At 33.6% G+C, this 24,966-nt stretch overlaps 2 protein-coding genes across 2 annotated transcripts; both read right to left on the minus strand.

Moving 5' to 3' along the window:
- Positions 1-10,930: 10,930 nt before the first annotated feature.
- On the minus strand, positions 10,931-12,253 carry LOC132901739 (uncharacterized). Its single transcript, XM_060954137.1, has 2 exons — positions 12,226-12,253; positions 10,931-12,124 (listed from the first exon to the last, which is right to left on the minus strand). Exon 2 carries the CDS (start codon positions 12,059-12,061, stop codon positions 10,931-10,933), a length of 1,131 nt encoding a protein of 376 aa, XP_060810120.1. The 5' UTR covers positions 12,062-12,124; positions 12,226-12,253.
- A 2,388-nt stretch (positions 12,254-14,641) lies between these two features.
- On the minus strand, positions 14,642-15,640 carry LOC132904220 (uncharacterized). The gene has a single exon (XM_060954138.1). It carries the CDS (start codon positions 15,638-15,640, stop codon positions 14,642-14,644), a length of 999 nt encoding a protein of 332 aa, XP_060810121.1.
- Between the last annotated feature and the right edge of the window lie 9,326 nt (positions 15,641-24,966).

Below are 24,966 nucleotides of genomic sequence, written 5' to 3' on the forward strand. Positions count from 1 at the left end.
TGAGAAGCGAGTTAATGTGCACCTGGTTAATCAGTGGGATGATAATGAAAATCTTACTAAAAAAAGAAATTGTGCTCAAAAACTTATCGCACGTCCAAATTTCCACAGTGCAACAGTTTTTTCTGATAATTTAGTAGCTGTTCAATTAAACCCTGAAGAAATTATTTTGAACAAACCCATTTACATTGGTTTTACTGTTTTAGAACTTTCTAAAAGTCATATGTATGATTTTCATTACTCAGTTATACAACCCCATTACAAAAGTCATGTTAAGATGTGTTACACTGATACAGATAGTTTTATATATCATATACAAACAAATAACTTTTATTATGATTTAAAAAAATACTTTTTACATTATTTTGATACTAGTAATTGTGAAAGTAATGAATATAGTTTACCAATTCAAAATAAAAAAGTTCCTGGTCTATTTAAACTTGAAATGGGGACTAAAGTTATAACCGAATTTGTTGGACTTCGATCGAAGTTATATTGTATTAAAACCACCAATAGCACAATAAAAAAAGCAAAAGGAATTAAGAGAAACATTGTGCGTGATTTTAATGTATCGGATTATGAAAAATCTCTGCATGAAGGTAACGTAATTCGTAAAACAAATATTTTATTTAAATCAATTAAACATGAATTATTTACATGTGCCGTAAATAAAATTGCTTTATCAGCTGATGATGATAAGAGAGCCATATCAAAGAATAAGATTTCGACTAAAGCATGGGGGCACACAAGTATATTTAATTTTTAACAGGTTTTGAAAATGGATACTTATTTGTTAAATTTAAATGTTTTAAAAAAACATACATATTTGTAACATATTTCATATTTTGTTTATATTCTAAGTCAGAAAATGTCTGTATTGTTTGTAAATATGTAGGAAAAAGAATAAAATGGGTATAATAAAATAATAAATTGTTTTATTAATTCATATTTTTAAAATAAAAAGTTTTATAAAGAACCTAATAACGAAAGAATACTATGAACATGCTCACAAGGGATAAATTACATAGATTGAGCCCTACAGTAAGTTGTAAACTTGAGTCGCAAAATACTAACTCAACAATACTATATTTTGTTGATTCACGTATAGAAAACCATACTCGGGACAAACTGAAAAAAAAGATCGTTTTACATCTTGACCCGGTCGGGGATCGAACCCGAGGTCTCCGTGTCTCAGTTCAGCTTGATAACCGCTGAGCCACGGAGCTCGTCAAACCGCTGTGTGGACGAAGCGTTCTGTGCATGTATTTTTTGTTCATTGTAATAAATTTTATTGATATACCTTGGTATCTAATTACAATATGAATGAACGTGTTCTAACGTGAATAGTAATTTGAACGACTATGACACAAAACATTTTAGCAAGGACAAAATCGCGCCGCGCATGCATTTTTATTTGAGTGCAGTGCGCAAACTGTATGTGACATGTATCACTTTTGTACGATCAAGCGCATAGTCCACACCACAGGACGTTGCTTCCAATAAATTTAAGTATTTAAAAACTAAAACAATGGTAAGTTGCTTTATATATTTAATTGTGTCTTATAGATATAAGATTGATTTAATGTTATTCTAAATTTATGTTTTTTTACAGACGCCGCAATACGTAGATGATGTGACTGCGAATTCAGATAATGAAACATTTATTCCCGATTCTTTTGAACATGCTCAACGTCTATCAGATGGATTGACTGAGGAATTAATTAAAATACAAGCTTTCGAAAAATCAAAAGCAAAGGCGCGTGAACAGAAGGTACCAAAAAAATTCTTTCTTTATTATTAATTTAAATAAGATGAACACTATTTTTCCATGTTAGCCTGGTCGGGGATCAAACCCGTTTTATAAGAATTATTGTTATGTGTATTTTTATTTTTTGTTACAGACAACAGGACGCGATATCGCTATCTTTCCAGATAGTGAAACATTAATACCAGAGTCATTTCAATGTCCTCGAGATTCGTTTGGATTCTCCGAAGAACTTTTCAAGATACAGAGTCGTCCCACCGAACAATCAAAATTAAGTACTCATAAACGGAAAATGAAGTTAAAGGGGGGTTGCAATAAGGTAGATTTTTCCAAAAAGATTGTCAAATCACATGTTCCCCATCAATCGTTTGTGATAAAAAGTGCTCCCCACAAAGGTCTTAGACTGATCAAGATTCAAGTGCTTGACTTAGAGTGTAATCAAGTAATAAGTGACTGTCTTCAGGACGATAGGGTCTTATTGAGCTCTCAATATGTGGTAAAAGATGTTGGTGACGAAATTATGGACCAGACTGAAAAAATTATTAGTAATATTTCAAAAAAAATTTGTAACTATAGTTATACCAATTGGTTTTAAAATTATATATAAATGTATGTCAATTAATGTAATTTCCTTTATCAGTTTTCATGTCATTGTGTTATTTTTTACAGATTTGTGTTATTTGACTAGTATCAATAAACGTAAAATTTAAAATATATGTGCCTTTATTTTATAGTTTAATTAGGAACCATAACCTAAATAAATTAAAAAAAACACAGTATATTTTATTCAGTAAAATATTTTTATTATTCGAAAAATCTTATTATAATTTAAATAAAGAATTAAACACAAAATTTCTTGACACCACTTTTTTAAACAGAGTGCATTTTTCAAAGCACACCTTTTTTTATGATGAACACAATTTAACACCTGATTATTCTCCTCACAATAATCCTCATATAATTTAAGTAATTTAGGACAACCCTTTTCACCCAGTTCTATAATTTCACAATCGTTGCATAACTCTTGAATCCATACAATCTTCTCATTTCCTTTAATTAAGACATTTTTACTTTTTAAATATGGAATTATAACTCGCCGGAATTCTCGATAATCGATAAATCCTTCATACCAATGTAGTCCCAGATTATTTTCTAACCATCGAACTCGCTTTTTTTCTTCATCAGAAAGAGTTTTAAAAGAATAAGGTGCTTTAACCAAGAAAGTTTGTGTGTATTCCTTAGTTGCAATCGAAAATTCCTTAACAATAAAATTATTTTTCAAATCCTTAAACCCTTGTAAATCTATGATTATTGTATTAGCATTCATGATAACTTCTTAACAATATTGCTCAATGGCTTGTATTCAAATATGCAATCGTTTAGTATCAGACAATATGCAGCCGTTTGATCGGGTATGTCTTGGTCAGATTCGAATTCAACTCTGACATCAATTGATCCCTTTAACATTTCATGCTGTCGTGAACAGTCTATAACAAATAACGGAGCTATGTCTCTAAATTCTTTTAATCCCATCAACGGCTCCGCTCGGCGACTATGATAAGACTGATGAAATCTTGCGTATTGTTCATATATTAATGAATATCTGTTGTCTGCGAAACTAATATTTAAACCTTCATACGGATAATATGAAGAATTTAGAAATACTCTTACGTCTCGAATATGACAATGGTCGAACTCTGCCATCGACATTGTTGCATTACTTTTACGGTTTGTTTGTAAAGCAATAATAACAAATCTTGGTTTCTCCAACTGTGATGAAGTTTTAATGGACCAAGTATGTTTTCTGGTTTTGGGTAACAATGGGTACTCATACAAATCCCAGTTACGAAACGCTAAGGTTATCGCTCGATCTTTTTCTAAATGTTTAAGTAAATTGATTCTTTCACGGTCCGACACTCGAACATGAGGAACTCGCCAAACTATTTTATTTATAATTATATCTTCAACAATTTCTCCAGAACTTAGTAATAAGGAATTGAGATTTGTATTACTTCTCAATAGTACTAATTCATGTTTACAGTTCATTATGATTTTTTCATAATCTTCTGCAAAACCTAATATTTTATTTAACGGTATATACACAGAAAATCCTCCATCAGAGGTAATGCCTGAAGGAGACCAACCCCAAACTTTTGCGCTTTTGGATTCATTTTCGTTCAATGATAGATAAGATTTAATTGTTGTGGTAATACCTGCATTTTTAATCTTATCTATTTCTATCCCATTTAGTTCATATCTTATATCTTGAAATAGAAATAGTACAGGGTTGTTTACGAAATGCACACTCGGCGCTTTTTCTTTGCCAGCGTTATTTTGTTTTTACACATCTCTCTGCCCTCAATATACAAACAGCTGAGTGCAGGCAACACATACAACTCTTGTTGATTAATCGGTATCCGTATTTCATCATTTTTGTTAAAACTTGATACATAAGGCTTATACGAATGATATTCAAAACTTTCTATGCTATTGTCGTAAGACGCGGGTTGGCATATATTTAAAATGTTCATATTAACAAACCTAGTAGCCTTAAAAAGTCTTTATTTTTTTTTGTTAGTTTTTTTTTTAATCGCAGCGATGTTTCTTTGTGAGGTGATCCTTTAGGACTGAGTCTTTTAATAGGAGTGAAGGTGTTTTTATGAAAATTTAACATTTTGGTTTAAAGTGCAAATACAACTGTACTTCTTCACCGCGTAAGTTAATTTGCTTATTTTCTGCGTCTAACAACCTTATATTGAGTGAATTTATTGAGCTCTGATTGACAGGAAAGTAAATTAAATTCTTAGGTATTTCAATAATTCTGTAACCAGGGGGTACGTTAGGCACAAATTCATAAATAATATGGCTTGCTTTTCCGTTTACAAATGATCCGCTGATAACATCACATTCGATGCGTACGATAGTTGTTGCTAAAATGCTGACAGGATGCTGAGATTCAGTACTTATATTAGCTTTGATTGATTCTCTATTAAATCCTAATATTTTTCCGATTGAATTATTTTTATTAAAGTGTACATCTTTGGAACAAAAAATTCTTGTTTTTAACGTATTATTATTACAACCCAATTTCAACGCTGCATTCTTTATGTTACTTTTCAGATAATCACAAATATCTTGAAACTCATACGATCCTTCAGGAATTTCAATAACTTCATCTTTTCCATAGTAAAATTTGTTATTTTTTGCGTCTATGTTAGGTATAGAATTAAATGTAGAAAAATACAAAAGCCCACATTCGTACTCTCCATTCAGTTGTAATGTAGGGGAATAGTTAGTTGTTAAAAATTCTCCTCTGCCTGTTATTGACACAGTGAAAGACATTATTATACTGATACAAATATATTTTTATTATATTATTTATACAAATGATGTTTCCAAAATTCTTTTAAAAACTTTAAACAAAGGTGTCCGCAGTTTATAGTACCATAAGATTGATATTGCAAATAATTATAATTTATAGTTAAAGGACTTAAATAATTTACTAGTTCCAATGGTGGTTTTAAATCACCAAAACTATCAAAATATTCACAGTAATTAATATATTTAACGTAGGCTACCCAATGTGTTCCAGGATTGTCAGAACTATCTAAACTTAATATAGCACACTCAATTTTTTTTGGTTTCCGAGGAAGAGTATCTCTCATATACACTCCGCGAAAGTAAGGAATATCAATAGCATGTTCCATTATATCTAAATTGGTTAGTGCTCGTCTGGGTAGCCGCTTTTTCAGTTTTTTGAAGGACTTAGATATAATCCTGCTCCCTTTTTATATGGTTTTATATACAAGGCCTTTCCTAAAGCAACAGATTCCATCATCTTGTTATGTCGTTTAGACTCTTCAAAGTTTTTCTGAGCTACTTTGTAATCATTAACAGCCTTTGCTATACCTGCCGCGCCACCAGCAAGTGAACCTAAAGCTGACAGACCGGCAAAGATGGGAATGAGCGGTAAAAAGCCTCCGCATTTAGGAATGGGTATACATCGTGGTAAACATGTACGTGATCCGTTATATTTAGAAAATAGTCTTTTTGCGGTTGCATATATAAAGTTTATAGTTGAACGCTTGTCCTTTGATTTAATATTTTTAAGCTTAGATTGTATATTTTTCACTACTTTCATAAATGAACGAACTCCAGCGCCAGCTTTGAGTTTTGCTTTCATTGCATTTTTTACAATCCATGAAGCAAATTTTTCTCCTTTTCCAGCACTCTTCGATTTTATTCTTTTCTTAGCCATATTCAAAAGGTCTAAATCTGCTTTATGTCGAATGTTTAAATCCTTATTATTGTATGCAATATCGTGGTACATACAAGCTTCATCCAATTTATTTATACCTCGCTCACCTCTTAATAATCGTTTTTGAAGTTTAGTACCTGGTCCACAAAACTGATATCCAGGAATATGTAGTTCGAAAGGTAAATTATTGATGACGTTATTTAAAATACCTCTTCCCTTCTTCATAGATATTCTTGAAATGAAGATATTTATTATGACGCTCACTTTATATTACAATAGTAATGCATTCTTGTCCACCCAACTATTTTCTTTTTCACTTAAACCTAACCACTTTACATAAAGTTTATGACCTTTGCGTTTAATAACTCTTTCAATAAGATAAAGTTCTGGAAATTTCGTTTTTTGTAATTCATATTCATAAAAAGCTCCCAAAATTTTCTGTTTATGTTTGTCTTCTAATAGGTATGTTGGTGGATTAGTATCATTTACCTTGACAATAACGAATATTTCTGTCGACCAGTTGGGAGTGTATCCTTTATAAAAATCACCTTTAAATTTACTTATCCGAACACTATCACCAACGTGGAACTTAGGCTTGCGATATAAAACTCGCTTTTGTGCACGCAATATGTTACATCTAACATGTATCTGGTTTACTTTATTTACGTCGACTGGTTTAAATTTAGTAGTACGGTGAGTAGTATTGTTATATTTTTCTACAACGGAATTTAAATTTGGTCCTAACCATTTATAACAACCATACAAACTAAACATTTTGTAAAGATTACATTTTATTGTACGAATAACTCTTTCCACAATAGAAGCTTTTTTGGTGGAGTAGGTGGAATAATGATTAATGTCATATTTCTTACACAATTTATTAAAAGCATCATTATAAAATTCTTTGCCTAAATCAGTTTGTAAATTTATAGGTTTTCGTTTTGAACGAGATACAATTTCAAACATTGCTTTTGTCACACATTTTTTGTTTTTTGATTTTATAGGATATGTCCACACATATTTTGTAAAAGTATCTATTACAACTAAAACATATTTATATCCTTTGTTAAAATAAGAATATTTCTGAAAATCCATAAGATCAGCTTGCCATAAGTCGTCTATTCCTTTTATAATTGTAAATCGACGAGGAAAATTTCTTCTTGCTGCTTTATGAATTTCATCCACTATTTTTATTTATTTATTTACTAATTTATGTACACAGAAAACATCGAGACTGATAAACACAAGAAACAAAATTACAAAGGTTCTGCTTATTTCAAAAGAAATCTCTTCCAGCAGACCCGAGACAGGAGATGTGATGGAAAGGGTGACAGGCGTGTACTCCACTCACACAACTAATAATAGACATACATAAACAAATACATAAATAAAATATAATAAAATAAATGTAATAAGTGAAACAATTGCCAAGTTGTTGCTCTGTAAAGAGAAATTTATTTTACAGAAAACGTGTCACAAATCTGCCATACACATTTTAATAAACTTAACATATTTTAAAGAAATACAATGCAAATACTAACCTGTAAAGAGAAACAACATTTAATGCTATTGCTTCAAACAATCTTATTTATTTATAGTTTCTTATTAGTTAACTTATTAGTAAGTAATTAATCAAGTGCAATCTCCATGTTAGACAATCCAGACAAATCGTTTTGCCGTCACCACAGATAATATATGGAGAAAGCGCGGTAAATTTAAATGACGAACCAAAGAGTTTCATTTACATCTCCCCTCCCCCCCTTATAATTGCAGATAATTAGTTTTTTATTGGTATAATTTTGGTAATGTGGAAATAGTTTGATTCAATTTTTTTGTAACCTGTATCTATCTTATAAATTGAGTTTGATAATTTTTCTAATATTTTATATGGTCCAATTTTTATTTCATCTAGTTTTTTTCTATTTAACCGGTTTCCATTTTCTACATATACTAAATCACCTACTTTTAACTGACAACTTTTCCTGTTTTTATCAAATTTTTGTTTATTGTAGTTGTGAGATTTAATAGTTCTCTCTAAAGCTATTTTTCTGTCTTGTAATAAATCACTTTGTAACTTCTTTTCTTTTAATTCATCTGGTAAGATATTAATAACTTTTCCTTCTAGTAAATATACTGGGGAGAATCCTGTAACTGTGTGTTCAGTCTCATTATATTTCTGTATACATTCATGAGCTATAGTCGTCCAAGCCATTTTATCTTTCTTTTCATTAATTTTACATCTAATTTTGTTAACTATTGTTTGATTTAAACGTTCATTTAAACCGTTGGAGAAAGGTGCATTTACTGCGGTAAAGATAATTGGTATATTTTCTTTTATTAAAAAACCTTTAAATTCTTTTGAGTTTATGCCTGGGTATTGATCAGACAGAATCATTCCAATTTTATTTTCAGGGATAACTTTTTTTACAAGCTTTATAAAGTCGTTTGCATTTTGTGTTTTAGATGTTAAAATGTAAGCATATCTGGTTAAATGGTCCACTAAAATATGTAAATATGTTTTTGTAGAGCGAGATCCACCAAATCCACCAATAGTATCTATAGAGACTATTTCAAAAGGGTAGGTGGCAGGGCCTAGATGAGACATTAATCCAAATTTAAATTTAGTTCTAGTTTTATTTTTTAAACATATTTCACAATTATCACAAATATTTTTTATATTGTTTATTAAATTTTTTGCTGTATAAAATGGTTTGATTTTATTTTCTATTTGTTTCACCCCTATATGACAGTATTTATAATGTATATTTTTAATTAATTTTTTACTAAATTCTTCAGTGAGTATAATTTTTTCTTTTTTTCCTATTCTTTTAAAGTATACTTTATTTTTTAATAATAGTTTTGTTTTATTAAGTTTTATGTTTTCATTTTCCTCTTGATCTTTTTGAATCTCTTCTAGTTTAAGAAAATTTATTATTTTTAAGACTTCATCTTGGTTAACATGTGGTTCTAACACAGGGTTTCTACTTAAACTATCTGCTTCTACATTGTCCCTTCCTGGTGAATATATAACTTCAAAATTAAATTGTGATAAGTAATATGCGAGATCTCCTAACTCTTCGTCGGTTCTTGCCTTAATATTTAGTTTTTCTAGAGGTTTATGATCTGAGAACACTTTAAATTTTTTTCCTATGAGCCAATGTTGCCAATATTTGACTGATTCTTTTATTGCTAAACATTCTAAGTAGATAGCTTTTTTTCGTTTTTGACTATCATTTAATTTTCTAGAAAAATATGCACATGGCTTCTCTTCTCCATTTTTTTGTGGTTGTTTTAATATAGCTCCAATACCTTGAATACTGGCGTCTGTATAAATATGTATAGGTAAATTTGGATCGAAGATCTCTAATATAGGTCTTAAACAAAGCATATTCTTTATTTTATCAAAAGATTCTTGACAAATTTTCGTCCAAGTAAAATTTTGGTCTTTTCTTAACAAATTGTGTAACGGTTCTAATATGATTGATATATTTGGTATGTATTTTCCATAAAAGTTAATTTTACCTAGAAACTGACGAATATTTTTTTTTTTTTAGGAATTGGGAAATCTTTTATTGCTATTAAATTATCTTTAAGCGGCGTAATTGTATTATTTTTTATTATGTGACCTAAATATTTAACAGAATCCTGTGCAAAATTGCATTTAGAGAATTTTAATCTAAAGCCCTCTTTTGAGATTGCTTCCAGTAACAGAGATAAATGTTTCATGTGTTCCGTGAATGTCCGAGAAAAAATTAAAATATCATCGATGAAATTTACTGTAAAATCTGATAATTTGTGTTTCCTAATTATGCTACTTAATATTCTTTGAAAAATTGCAGGAGAAGTTTTTAAACCAAATGGTAAACAGGTCCATTGAAAATGATTTTCTTGAGTAACAAATGCAGTTTTTTTTCTATCTTCTACTTTTAATGGAATTGACCAAAATGCAGAATTTATGTCTAAAATTGAAAAAAATTTACAATTCCTTGTTTTTATCATTAAATCCTCTATAAGTGGAAATGGTTGCGATTGAGGAACTACTATTTTATTCAAATCACGAAAATCTATGCATAGTCTAGATTTTCTCCCCTCTTCTTTTTTATAGGCTAGTGTTACAGGGGCTGCAAAGGGACTATATGATTCTTCAATTAGTTTATTTTTTAATAATTGTGAAACTTGTAGTTCTATTTCTTTTTTATCCTCAAAATTACATCTGTATGGTCTTTTGCTACAATATGTATCTACAAGTAAATCTATATGTGCCTCATAGCCCTTCACTTTACCTACATCGTATTTATCTTTCGCAAATAACGATTTATACTTGTTAATTAATTCATCTATTTCTGATTGTTGTTGAATTTCTAAATGATCTACTGAAATGTTAAAGTTTGTAATTTCTATGTGTTCGTTAAAATTGACCTCATATTTATCATTAATTACTAAATCATCTTCCCCTATGTTTTTCCTATCATTATTTTCATTAACTAAATATTGCATGTTTTGAATTTTATTACCTGTGAAGCCAGGAATGTTTTCATTGCTTATTTTTTTCTCATTGTTTAAGAATTGTTTTATCTCCAAGTTTTCATTTTGAATTAGTTGAAAAGATCTTATGCAATCTAACCCAATCAAAAAATCGTAATCAAAATTTTGTTTATCTACCACAAAAACATTTATGTATTTCTCTAGCTGAAAAATCTTAATTTTTAATGTTACTATTCCTATAGCCTTTTTTACACCATTAATCGTTTTTAAATTTGCCTGATTATTATAGTTATTATGGATATGATAATTTTTTAAGGATAATAATCTGGAATTAATTAAACTAACATTTGATCCTGAATCATAAACTCCCAATGTTTCTAAGGAATCATTTATTAAAATTTTAATTTTGATTAATGGTGGAATTATTAGTTTTTTGGATCTACTTCATTTAAACTCATTTCCAATTCAGAATTATTAACACTTTTAATCGACTCTTTTTTATATTGATTATCATTTTTATTTCTGAACCAACATACAGACTCTGAATGATATCGAATTCCTTTCTTTTCTTTTTCACAGATTTTGCACGGTTTTTCCTTCAAAGATTTTTCTTTAATTTTATTTTCAACATGTACTTCCTTATTTACAAATTTTTTTTTATTTAGATGTTCTAACCCACGAATACTATTAAATAACTGTTCAGTTTCCTTTATATCACTTCTATCAATTTCATCAGCTATAAAATTAGGTAACCCAGTTACAATTAAATTAATTAAAGTGGTTTTATCTATTGACTTATTTGTCTCTAATAAAAGCCTCTCTTTCTTTAAAGCATATTCTAGTAGCGATCCCTGCCTATACTTAAATAAAAAAGCATATCTTACCGGCGTCCAGCCTTTGTTCATATATGTTTCACAAAAATTCTTTTTCCAAATACACCATTCAGAATTCAATGTATACTTTATAAGCATGGAACTATACCAATCTTGACAAGAATCATCTAAAAATAACCTTAACCCTTGAATTTTGTGAGTATCATCATTTATACCCATACGAGCACATTCAGTTTCGAAGATGATCATCCATTGTGTTGCACTGGACGTTTTTTGTGTAAATTTATCGATTACAAACATTTCAGATAACTTCTTTAAATTGAACAGTTTAGGCTCCTTCTCCGATTCCGCAAAATTAGCCAACATTCTTGAAAGAGCTTCTGTTGTCGTGTCCGTAGAAATCTGCTTTTGTGAAATAGATGTAACTTCTTCCAGTAAATAACCTTTAAATTGCATGTTTCCATCTTCATCCATGTAGGCATCACGTAACTCCGGTGTAACAGAAATCCATACTTGTCGTTTTTCATGTCTCCTTTGCAGTGTAGTTCTTACTTTTTGAAAAATTTTTGTCTGTATTACCACATCGTGTAGTTTCACTGATTGTAATTGCTCCGGAATCAAAAAAGTATTTTTATCTGCATCCATAATTGAGGTTATGCACATTATGTTTGTTTTTGGATCTTCAGCCGGTTTTACAACAAACTCGAATTTTAACTTTTCCATTGTTTACAACAGCTATATTAAATGTTGTTTTGTAATAAGTGAAACAATTGCCAAGTTGTTGCTCTGTAAAGAGAAATTTATTTTACAGAAAACGTGTCACAAATCTGCCATACACATTTTAATAAACTTAACATATTTTAAAGAAATACAATGCAAATACTAACCTGTAAAGAGAAACAACATTTAATGCTATAGCTTCAAACAATCTTATTTATTTATAGTTTCTTATTAGTTAACTTATTAGTAAGTAATTAATCAAGTGCAATCTCCATGTTAGACAATCCAGACAAATCGTTTTGCCGTCACCACAGATAATATATGGAGAAAGCGCGGTAAATTTAAATGACGAACCAAAGAGTTTCATTTACATAAATATATAAATACAAAAAAAATAAACTTACATAAAGTAAATACAATATATACCAAATTAGCAAGGCTTGGAGAGGTAATAAATTTTAATTAATTTTTTAAATTGGGACAGTGATTTAGAGTCACGTATCTCAGGAGGCAGTGAGTTCCACAATCTAACAGCATGGACAGAGAAGGAGTTGGAGAAAGTGGCCGAACGATGCGTAGGGAATTTAAGCATGGTCCTACGATGAGACCTGCATGGAGTATCGACAGGACAAACAAAGGAGAAGCGGTTGCGCAGATATGAGGGGTATGCAGGATTATAGAGAGTATTGTAAAGAAGGCAAAGTATTCTCATATTTCTACGCAAACGAATGGGCAGCCAGTTTAGTTGCCTGCGAAACTCCGAGACGTGATCGTACTTCTTGAGGCCAAAAATGAATCGGATACACAAATTCTGTAGACGTTCCAGTTTATCAAGGAGTTCCTCGGTAGCATCCAAAAAGCACGCGTCAGCGTAGTCGAGGAGAGGAAGAATGAGGGATTGACATAAGGAAACTTTAGTTTGAAAGGGCAAAAAATTTTGGAGACACTTCAAAGTGTGGAAGGAATAGTGTACCTTGCGACTAACCTCGTGAACGTGCTTCGACCAGCTAAGTGTAGAATCCAAAATAACACCAAGGTTCTTCGCAGATTCCGCAAAAGCTATAACCGAACCATCCAGAAGTAATGGGGGTAAGTCACACAGGTCAATACGACTGCGTAGATGCTTACCACCAATGAGCATAGCCTGAGATTTCGATGGATTTATTAATAACCCAAAGGAGCTAGCCCAGCGACTCAGCTTGCATAAGTCATCATTCATGGAAGCCACAGTTGTCTCAACCTCATCAACCAAGCAATGCCGGTAAAGCTGCAAGTCGTCTGCATAGAGATGTATACTAGAAGATAGAATATTAGTAACAGTATTAATAAACACAGAGAAAAGCAAAGGAGAAAGGACACCACCCTGGGGTACACCAGCACTGAGCTCACGCCAGTCAGAGGAGATCTCTCCGAGGCGAACACACTGCGAGCGACCCCGAAGGTAGGAAGAAAACCAGGCAAGAGCAACAGGTGACACGTTAATAGACCGGAGAATTCCGAGAAGGATATCAAAATCAACAGAGTTGAAGGCACTGCTGAAATCGAGAAGTACAATCAAAGTTAGGGATTTGTTTTCCATAGCCCAGCGGATGTCATCGGTAACATTAAGCAAAGCCGTCACAGTACTATGTCCCGCACGGAAACCTGACTGAAAAGGACTAATTATGTTGTTATGATTTAAAAAATAAGAGAACTGCCTTTGAACAATCAGCTCAGAAACTTTAGATAAAAAGGGTAAGATAGATATAGGTCTAAGCTGTGAAAGTGATGAAGGATTAGAGACTTTAGGTAAGGGAATGACATGAGCTAGTTTCCAAGACGCAGGGAAATATCCGGAAGTTAGGGAGAAATTAATTATATGAGTAACAACAGAAAGAATAGCAGGGAGAAGGAGCGTTATCATTTTTGCAGAGATCTGATCATCCCCAGCCGCGTTAGAAGTGACATGAAAAATAAATCTTTCAACTTCATCCTCAGTAACACATGAAAACTCAAAGGCAGGGTAAGGCGGAACAGGAAGTTTGGATAGTTGATTCAAAGTGTCAGATTTAGAGGCAGAAGACAGAGAAACAGGCGGAAGAGAAAAATGTCTGTTAATGTCGTTTGGGTCTAAGTTACTGTGATCGAGAACCGAAGATTTGCCAATACCGACAGATCTAAGAAACCTCCACACATCAGCAGGGCTACGACCAACGAGAGATGATCCACTATGTTTTTTTTGCTCATTGTGTTGGTTCAATTTAAGTTCAATCAAATTATCTATTTCTTGTTTTGTATAAAACGATTTTGACAAACGGTCTGATGTAGCTTTTTCCAATTTTTTTAAATATACTTGTATATTATCATTAACCACTCTTATTTCTTTTCTTAACTCTTGTAGTATATTATCGACGTATGCTTTGTTCACTGCTTCATCGGCTTCATTTGGAGATGAAAGACCTTTTAATTTAGATGTTTTCAAATCATAGTGTCCAGCATCAGTTTTCACCAATGTATCGTTTAAAGTGTCGATAAATTCCAATAATCGCAAACGTTTATGGACGTGATGACCGAACTTATCTACATTCATTGCTGTCTAGATGATTAGAGATCTCGAATTATACTGGTCATTTTCTGTGGCGATAGCTGTTTATGTTCTATATTTATAATTCCAGCTTCTCGTAATTCTTCTATGACTGCAATAATTTCATTATCTACACCACTATTGCCAGCCGCTCGTGATCCTAACAACAATTTTAATCGTTCTACCAGTTCGTTGGGATCATCCCAATAAACATAATCAGTATATTTTTTTACTTTTTTCAGAAGTGGAATACCTTTTCCTTGAGGGAGACTTTCTACACTTGAAGTCATATTTTTTGAGAATTTAAATAAAGGCTTAATGACATTAATGTATTTAAAACCTTTGTTACTGTTTATAGGTTTAGATGACTCATAATTACGTCGATGTGCATTAGTATCAATTAGTAACAATTTATAATTTTGCAAGTCCTCCTCTCTGACTTTTTCTAGATCAGGTTTCCTTTTAAATAGTAACTCTCTTAAACCATCTGTCTTCTTTAAAATTCGAGTTCCTATTTTCAGAATGTTATCATTATCGAAAACACGAATATTGCCAAGCATTAGTTTTCCCCGCTCATGTCTTACTCCAAAAGGTATAGCATCCATTACTTCTGATGATGTAGACCACGACAAAGTTTGACGATTATCTGGAGAAGACGCAATAGATTTGAACGAACCTTCACTGACATTATGATCTTCAGAAGGTGTGGAAATTAAAGTTTTGTTGTAATTATTAGGAAAGTCGCTTTCAGAAACAGTGTCATTCGATTCTTCATTGGATGAATAAGACGATGTACTTTCATTTTTACATTTTTTCCCAACAGAGGGAATGTAATTATTTTCATTCTCAACCCACTTTTCATTATTTTTATTGGCTATCAAATTAAGGGGATCAACAATAGGTTTGAAAATTTTCTCCAGTGCCATATTATTTACGTATTTTGTATCGTTAATCATCCCCACTTTTCTTTTAACAGCTGCTGCTGCCTTAACTATTTGTTTTTTAAATGTTTTTTCCATTTTACTGCTTGATATTGTGTTCAGTCGCAGATCACACTTTAAAGTGACCTTTTATTATCACTACATTGTATTAAGTATGTTAATCTAGAACTATAAAAGTGTCAAATGCTGACCTATAACATCCTTTGTTTTTATCACAATCCTTATTAATAACAAGATAATTAAAAGGCTTTTTCCAAACTTTTGAACACATTTCACGAAATTGATTCCATGACATATCAGACCCTACATGCTCATCATAAACATGTTTCAAATTAATGTCATCTTGTTTAAATAATACAATCAAATTGGAATTGTCTCTCACTAGTTGTTTAGGTATTTTTGTATATGTTTGATTAATATAAAAACAATCAATTTTCTTATGTCGACCCATAGCAAAATAATCTCTAATGCTGTTCTGATTTTCGCAAGCTACATCATCAAATATTATAATTGAATCAGGTAGCGCTTCGTGAGGACTCAAAATTTCACAATTGTGATTGTATTTATGAAAGGTTGTACCAGAAACCATGTTCATAACTTTCTCTAAAAATAAGTATTTTGCTTGATATAAAGATTTTGAATAAACATATAAGTTACAAAATCGTGGACCATCTGAATGTAACAATAAACTTATTACTAAGTTGGTTTTTCCACAATTTGATGGACCACAAACGATACAACGTATTGTGTTCGGCAGAAGGTTTCCGTGTCGTTTTGGTTCTTGTGATGAAGCAGGACAAATACAATCTAATTTTAGTGAGTCTTTTTGTTTCACAAATTTCATTTCTAGTTATTAGCATGTGCTTAAACTCGTCTGCAGTACTCAACGAATTTGAGCGAAATGAATTTAGGTTTAACGAATAAACACGTTTTATAATTTAACATGTAAAATCTTGTTGGTAAAACAGGAATCAGGAAAGCACAACAAAATAATGTTTGATGGTTAGAATGAATCATGTGTAAAAAGTGTGTTCGGTGTGTGATCTTTCCACGAGCTCGCGGGTGATTCTTATCAATTTTATAATGGAGTCAGGTGAGTGCATTCGACTAATGTTTTGTGTTTAGAATGAATCGAATTTTGTTTATTGGGAATTCTGGGACACAAAAGTGTCCCAGAATTCCCAATAAACATCTACTAACTAGGACTGATTTTATGCAAACGCTCGATGATTTAGCCATAGCTCAAATCTCTTTTGATCCAAAATCAAAACCGGATTACTCCAGTATGAAATCTTTTGACCAACTTTATTGTCATATTAAAGCTTGCGAAAATAAATACAACTGTAAGATTTCCAGGTGCGATCAAAAGTTTGAATTGTTGAATAAGAAATTACCCCCGCTTAATTTAATATCATTTGATGGTACCCCCACAAAATGGTCACTCTTTTATGAAAACTTTAAGAGTTTAATTCACGAAAATCCCCGCTTGACGGATGCGGAGAAGGTTCAGTATCTGGTAGGCAAACTAACAGGTAAAGCCCTAACAGTATGTTCCGGTATACCTCCCACGTCAGACAATTATTTGATTATTTGGAACGCGCTTTTGAAGAAATACCAAGATATCAGAGTCCAAGCGTCATTTTATATTGACCAAATGATTAATTTTAAGACTGGCCAATCGCTTGATACATTCTTGGAGCAATTTTGCTCGGCCGAATCTGCGTTACGCAGATTAAAAATCGATAACTTGTCCGATTATATTTTTACGCATATAGCACTCAATAAACTTGACAAAGAGACAGTAAGGTTATTTGAGCAAATGCATTCATGTGTTGAGATACCTACTTTTTCTCAGATAACGCAATTTGTCAATCATCAAAACAAGATACAAACGCTTCGTTCGTCTGCCTATACTATGAACAAAACGCTACCCTCGAACGCTAATAAAAATACTAACAAAAATAAAGCAACGCATAATTATTTCGCTAACACCGATCAGATAAATATCAAAACAGACATACGTAATTCTAATTCTAAAAACTCACTATCTTACAATTGTTTGATATGCAATTCTCAACCTTCACACGCATTGTATAAGTGTCAATATTTCTTGAATCAGACTCCAGTTTCCAGAAATAATTTAGTCACTAAGTACAATTTTTGTATTAATTGCCTCGGATTTCATAATATTGCAGTCTGTCGTTCTCAACGTAACTGTAATATTTGTCAGCAAAGACATCATTCATTGTTGCACATGCATGATACTCAAAGTGCTATCACACCGTCTAGTCACAAGGCGACGTCAGTGAGCTATCCGTCTCACTCGCACGCACCGTATTCAGCCCCTGTTGCCGATACGCTCACACAGTCGAATTCTATGCAGCAAGTACACGCAGACTCGAATACGCGCGCAAATTTAAATAATATTGCGCTGTCGGTTGTTACTTCGTCTCGTTGTAATGAGCTAGGTAATACCGTTGTTTTACCTACTGCTTCCGTTTATGTTTTTAATAAGAATAAGCGACATAATTTACGTCTATTTTTAGATTGTGGATCTATGAGCCACTTCATCACAAAATCTTGCTGTGATCGATTAAATTTAAAAATAACTCCCGCTTCCTCCTCGATTAAAGGTATCGGTCAGACCGAAAGTGTATCATACGGAGTCACTACTCTGAAATTCCATTCCCGTTTCGATCCTATGTGTTCGTATGATATAGTTGCGCGTGTTATTGACTCGATCACCGACCACCTACCCAACTATGAGTTAGATATTTCTAAATTAACTCACTTTAGTGACTTACCAATGGCTGACTATAATTACCACACGCCCGGCGAGGTGGATTGTTTAATTGGTAACGAGCTCTTCCCGTTTCTGTTAGGAAGTGACAAAGTGACTTCACCGCATTCTTCCGTAGTTGCGTTAGAAACTACTCTTGGATATGTAGCCATGGGTAAGGCTGCTGTTACGCGCATCAAGCCCTGTCGCAATGCTAATAATAAAACTTTCTTTTGTTTTACTGAACAAACCTCAACGCTAGAATCAATTACTCAACGCTTTTGGGAACTCGACAATGTCCCTCATAAAATTCATATGAGCCCTGACGATCAGGCCTGTGAAGAAATCTTCAAGTCAACTTATTCTCGAGATAGTACCGGTCGTTATACTGTGCATCTCCCGTTTAAACATAATCCTTCAGAATTAGGAAATTCTCATTTTATCGCTAAACGCCGTTTACTGAATTTAGAGAAAAAACTTGATAGTAATCCTGATTTACGTACAAATTACAACGACACTTTGCAAAGTTATATTGATAAAGGTTACTTATCTAAGGTTGAAAATGCATCGTCAGATGATAGCTCTTATTATATTCCGCACAGAGCTGTTTATCGCCCCGACAAACTCACTTCGAAAACTCGTATCGTTATTGACGCCAGTAGTAAAACTACTAGTGGAAAGTCCCTTAATGACCTTCTTTATACAGGTCCAAATTTACAGACAAGTATATTTGACCTTTTATTAAATTTACGCATGTTCTCTGTGGCCCTATCTGCAGACATTGAAAAGATGTATTTTCAATTGAAACTTACTCCCACTCATCACGTTTTTCAACGTATTTTATATCGATTCGATTCTAGATCTGATATCGATACATTCGAGTTCAATCGTGTATCTTTCGGTATATCAAGTTCCCCTTACCTTGCCATGAGAGTCATTCGCCAGCTAGCTGCCGATAGCCGCGATCAATTTCCTCTCGCCGCCACAGAAGCTGAAACTCACATGTACATGGATGATTTCATCACATCTATGGATGGCGTAGACGTCGCTCTAAAGGCCAAGTCCGAGTTGATCCAAATGTTTGCCTCTGGTGGTTTTAATCTCACGAAGTGGATTTCTAATAGTCCCGACCTCTTGGACAAGTCGTCCGCAATGCAAAGTGAAGACGTCATACAATTTGATACTAACGCTTCAACTCCACATAAGATAGTAGGAATGCAGTGGTTACCTACTACTGATCATTTTCAATTCTCAACGAACGCTGATATGCAAGAGTGCACCAAGCGCTTCATTCTCTCGATTACTGCGCGCTTGTTCGACCCATTAGGGCTACTAGGCCCGGTGGTCACATACATGAAACTGCTCGTTCAAGAATGCTGGATGGCTGGCCTTGATTGGGACGATCCAGTGCCTCCCGCGATCTTAAATAAATGGACACAGTTTCATAATGAACTTGCTTATCTAGAACAAATAAAAATTCCGCGACATGTCGGATTACGTTCTCCGCATGTCATTCTTCTAGGTTTCGCAGACGCAAGTGAAAGGTGCTATGGCGCTAATGTGTACATTCGCGTTAGTCAAGACTCATACTCACCCGGCTCTGTCCACTTGCTCGCTTCTAAGTCTCGCGTAGCTTCACTATCTAAAATGCCACTCGCACGACTAGAGCTGTGCGCCGCTCTTCTTCTCGCTAACCTTCTAGACGCCGTTAGACATACTCTTTCTCAGAGATGTCATATCAACGAAATATACTCGTTTTCAGATTCATCTGTGGCGCTTACGTGGATTCATTCTCCGCCGTATAAATTCCATACATTTGTGGCTAATAGAATTACTGAGATTAACTCAAAACTTCCCGCTAAGCATTGGTTTCATGTAAAAGGCATTGAAAATCCCGCAGATATTATATCTCGCCCTGTAACGCCTAAAGCTCTAGTCAACAATCAATTTTGGTTTAATGGTCCCGATTGGCTAAGCCTTAGTTGTTCGGATTGGCCATTGAAACCTTTTACGATTAATCCTAATGGTTGTTTAGGAAATTTAGAGACTAAAACAATAAGTTTAGTCGTTCAAAGTCCTGAAGATATTCAGACTTCTCATCCAATTGAAATTATGGCTGAAAGAATTTCAAACTGGTTGAAATTATTACGCTCGGTTGTTTATATGTTACGTTTTATACAAAAATTAAAATCTCAACAACCTATTTCTGTACAAGATTTAGAATTTTCTGAACTTTATATAATCCGCTTTGTTCAAAATAAGCATTTCTCTAAAGAAATTACCGCTTTGCGAAATGGGAAATTATCTGATAGTTCTCTACTCAAGTTAAACCCTTTCATCGACAAGGAAGGCCTTCTAAGAGTCGGTGGGAGATTATCAAACTCTGAACTCGATTTCGGTCAAAAGCATCCCATTTTATTACCTTCTAAAAATTTAATAACTCAATTGATTATTGATTATTATCACGTAACTAACCTTCATACAGGACCTTCACTATTACTCGCTCTTATAAGACAAAAGTTTTGGATACTATCCGCCAGAAACTTAATTCGTCAACGCGTACATAAATGCAATATTTGTTTCAAACTTAAACCGAAATTCACTTACCCTCGCATGGGAGATTTACCTACCTTTCGCATTTCAAAAGTTAAGTGTTTCGTTAACACTGCTGTAGATTATTTAGGCCCCTTTTTTATTACACATATTCGACGCCGTGGAATCAAAAGCCACAAGGCATATGTTTGTCTATTTGTGTGTCTCGCTACCAAGGCGTTACATTTAGAATTAGTTTCTGATCTCAGTTCAGAATTGTTTGTCGACGCTTTCAAACGCTTTATAAGTAGAAGAGGTCCGGTTTCTATGATCTATAGCGATGGCGGAACCAACTTTATCGGCGCTAAACGAAAACTTAGTGAAATTTATGATTTATTACAGTCCACAACTCACCAAAATTATATCAGTAATTATTTATTGACAAATAAAATTCAATTTAAACATAGCCCGCCGTACGGTCCTCATTTTAACGGTCTAAGTGAGGCTAATGTTAAGAGTGTTAAAACTCATATACTCAAAACTGTAGGCTCTCAGATCTTAACTTACGAAGAATTCACAACTGTCTTAGTTCAAATAGAGGGTTTGCTGAACAGTAGACCCCTTTGTGTGCTAGGTACTGAACCTGAAGCAACTGCTCTCACTCCAAATCATTTTTTAAATGTTACTCCTATAAAATTTCTTCCCGCTGAAAATTACCTTGAATCGCCTGATAATCGCTTATCACGTTATCAATTGTTATGTAAACTCACGCATGATTTCTGGCGTCGTTGGAGCCAGGAATATCTCACTTCCCTTCAACAAAGAGAAAAATGGACTAAGTCCTCAGAAAATATAAAACTGGGTACTGTAGTCATACTCAAAGACAATAATACGCATCCTCATTGTTGGCCCCTGGGAGTCATTACAGATGTTTACCCGGGTAAAGACAATATAGTTCGAACCGTCAAGGTTCGCACTTCTTCTGGGAGTTACATACGTCCAGTAATCCGGGTTTGCCCATTGCCTACTCAGTAAATATTATTTCCTAGATTTATATATTTTAGGTTGTAAGTTTTAATTTTTTTTGTTATTACTTACGTATCTACTAAAAAACTTGCAATTGTATTCATTCCTAGTTCCTGTATGTTGTTTCATGTAATATAGAGGAAACCTCTAGGCCGGCAGACTTGTCTTCGCCAATTATTTATTTTTTAATATATTTTTTATAAACGCAACACTACATACACGCACTCTTTCACGCACGCACTCAATCCTATTCCTGTCCCACTCTCACTCCTTTCAAAAATGTCAAAATAATTTAAAAAGAAAACGTTCTAATTCGTCTCCGCGCGCAACTGCACCGCTCTCTGCATCGGTTGTGAATATTCGCAAAATTCATCAAAGACGCTAAAACTTTATTAATTACGCACCCCGGGGTTAGTTTGTGAAGTGCAGTGATTTGTGTTTCCCAAAAACTACCCTTTGGATCGTGGAAGATACCGGCGCTGGACGAGAGCTCGAGTTACGGATCAAAGGTACTCCTTGTCCATATCCTTCCGCGACACCAGGCACCATTTGCCATAAATAAATATATGTGGCACCATTTGCCATAAATAAATATATTTGGCACCATTTGCCATAAATAAATATATTTGGCACCATTTGCCATAAATAAATATAGTAGGCACCATTTGCCATAAATAAATATATGTGGCATCATTTGCCATAAATAAATATATTTGGCACCATTTGCCATAAATAAATATATTTGGCACCATTTGCCATAAATAAATATGTTTGGCACCATTTGCCATAAATAAATATAGTAGGCACCATTTGCCATAAATAAATATATTAGGCACCATTTGCCATAAATAAATATATGAGGCACCATTTGCCATAAATACTCGTTAATATATTGGGCACCATTTGCCATTACCTAAAAATGTATATACTATATTGCGAATATAACATAAGACTAATCAGAATCGTCAGTATTAGACTCCTCTTGAAGCAACGCATCATGTGGCCTATTAAAACTTACCCAAGGACGAAGCTTATCAACCGCTACAACTGTAGTATACTTTTTATTCCCCTTTTTAGATAAAGGGGTATCCTCTACTTGGTAACGGTCGTGTTCGTAAATATTAGTGATCCTATAAGGCCCTTGAAATTTAGGTATTAATTTTTTGCTACTCCCGGTGGCTGGAATTTGCCGTTCAATCCTTACTAAATCCCCTACCTTATACTGCATGGGTTTACAGCGTGACTTGTCAAAATAGTTCTTCTGAGCTTCTTGATTTTCATTTACATGTTTTCTGATCGCGTCCCTTATTTCATGAATATCACGATTTTGGGATTTTGTGACTTCATCAAGTGCATTTATTAGCTTACTGTCACCAAGCCCTCGTGGGCGTAACCCAAATAGAGCTTCAGCTGGTGTACAATTTATGCCCTTATTTAGGGTATTATTTATACCCCATTGAACGTCAGGGAGATGTTCATCCCACTTGTTCTCGGCAGAGCCAACTCCCTTAGCAGTCAAAGAGTCTAATATAACCCTATTGTACCGTTCTACTTGCCCATTAGCCCTTGGGGTGGCAACAGCATTAAGAATATGTTTTATGCCCTTTTCAGATATAAAAGTCTTAAAACTCTGACTAGTAAAAGAAGAACCTCTATCAGAGATGACTCGTCTTGGTACCCCAAAAATACTAAAATATTCTTTTAAAACTTTGATTGAGGTGCCGGATTTTGTATTGCGAACCGCTTTCAAATATAAAAACCGGGTAAAAGCGTCAATCACCACTAAAATATACATATTGCCCTTACTGGAGCGAACAAATGGCCCTACATGGTCAAAATGTAGGGTATCGAATGGTTTTTGAACTTTTTCTATTGGGTGTAAAAATCCTTGTCGCTTACCGCCTGCTGTTTTTGAGTATGCGCACTCTAAGCAGGAGGAAACATACTTCTTAACAAACTGACGCATTTTAGGGAACCAATAACTAGCCTTTATTTTCTCTAAAGTTTTATCCAACGCAAAGTGGCCAATATCGTCATGGTTTCCCTTAACGACTTGCCATCTGACACCTTGAGGCACAACCCATCTATCGCCATCCGGCGTAATACGAAACAGTTTGCCATTGCTTATTTTATAATTAGATTTTATGTCTGACACATTTTCAAGATCAGGGTCTTTAAGTATACTAATAATACGTTGAATTTCTGAGTCAGCACTCTGAACTGTTACAAGCCAGTCAGTATCTGTACTGATTATTAACATATTACTCTCAAGTTTATTTAAAGGGATAGATGGATTGCGACTCAATGCGTCCACATGACTCATTGAGTTTCCCGCTCTATAATGAATATCAAAATCGTACTCCTGCATCTGTGTCCACCATCTGGCTACTCTGGGTAACATGTCTCGTTTTGAGAATGTAAGTCTTAATGAATTGCAATCAGTTATAATTTTGAAATGAATGCCAAATAAATAAATGCGAAACTTTTGGAGCGATGCTACAACTGCCAATATCTCAAGGTCATAAGAACAGTATTTTTGCTCTTCCGGAGAAGTCTGCCTACTGTAATAGGCCACAGGTTGAAGGAGCCCATTATTATTCTTTTGAAGGAGTATACCAGCCACACCTATTTTACATGCATCAGTGTGGAGCTCAGTTTCAGCGGAAGGACAATACAGAGCCAAAATAGGTTTGCTGGTTAGTGCAGATTTTAAAGAATCAAAAGAAGTTTGTTGATCTGAACCCCAAATCCAGATAGAGTCTTTTTTGAGTAATTGGGTTAACGGTTTCGCAATTATCGAGAAACCTTGGACAAACCTTCGAAAAAAGCTAGCTAGGCCGAGGAACTGGCGTACGGCATGCTGATTTGATGGAACTGGAAATTCTTTTACTGCTTGAATTTTTGAAGATCCTGGTCTGATACCGTCCTTTGAAACTTCAAAACCAAGATAGTCTACACTGTTACCAAAAAATAAACACTTACTAAGTTTAAGTGTAAGACCAGCATTGTACAATAATTTTAGTACGTTTTCTAGTCGGTTCATCCCATTTAAAACATCATGGGACGG

This window comes from Amyelois transitella, chromosome W (assembly GCF_032362555.1).
Source record: "Amyelois transitella isolate CPQ chromosome W, ilAmyTran1.1, whole genome shotgun sequence".
In the NCBI taxonomy this organism is placed as follows: Eukaryota; Metazoa; Arthropoda; class Insecta; order Lepidoptera; family Pyralidae; genus Amyelois; species Amyelois transitella.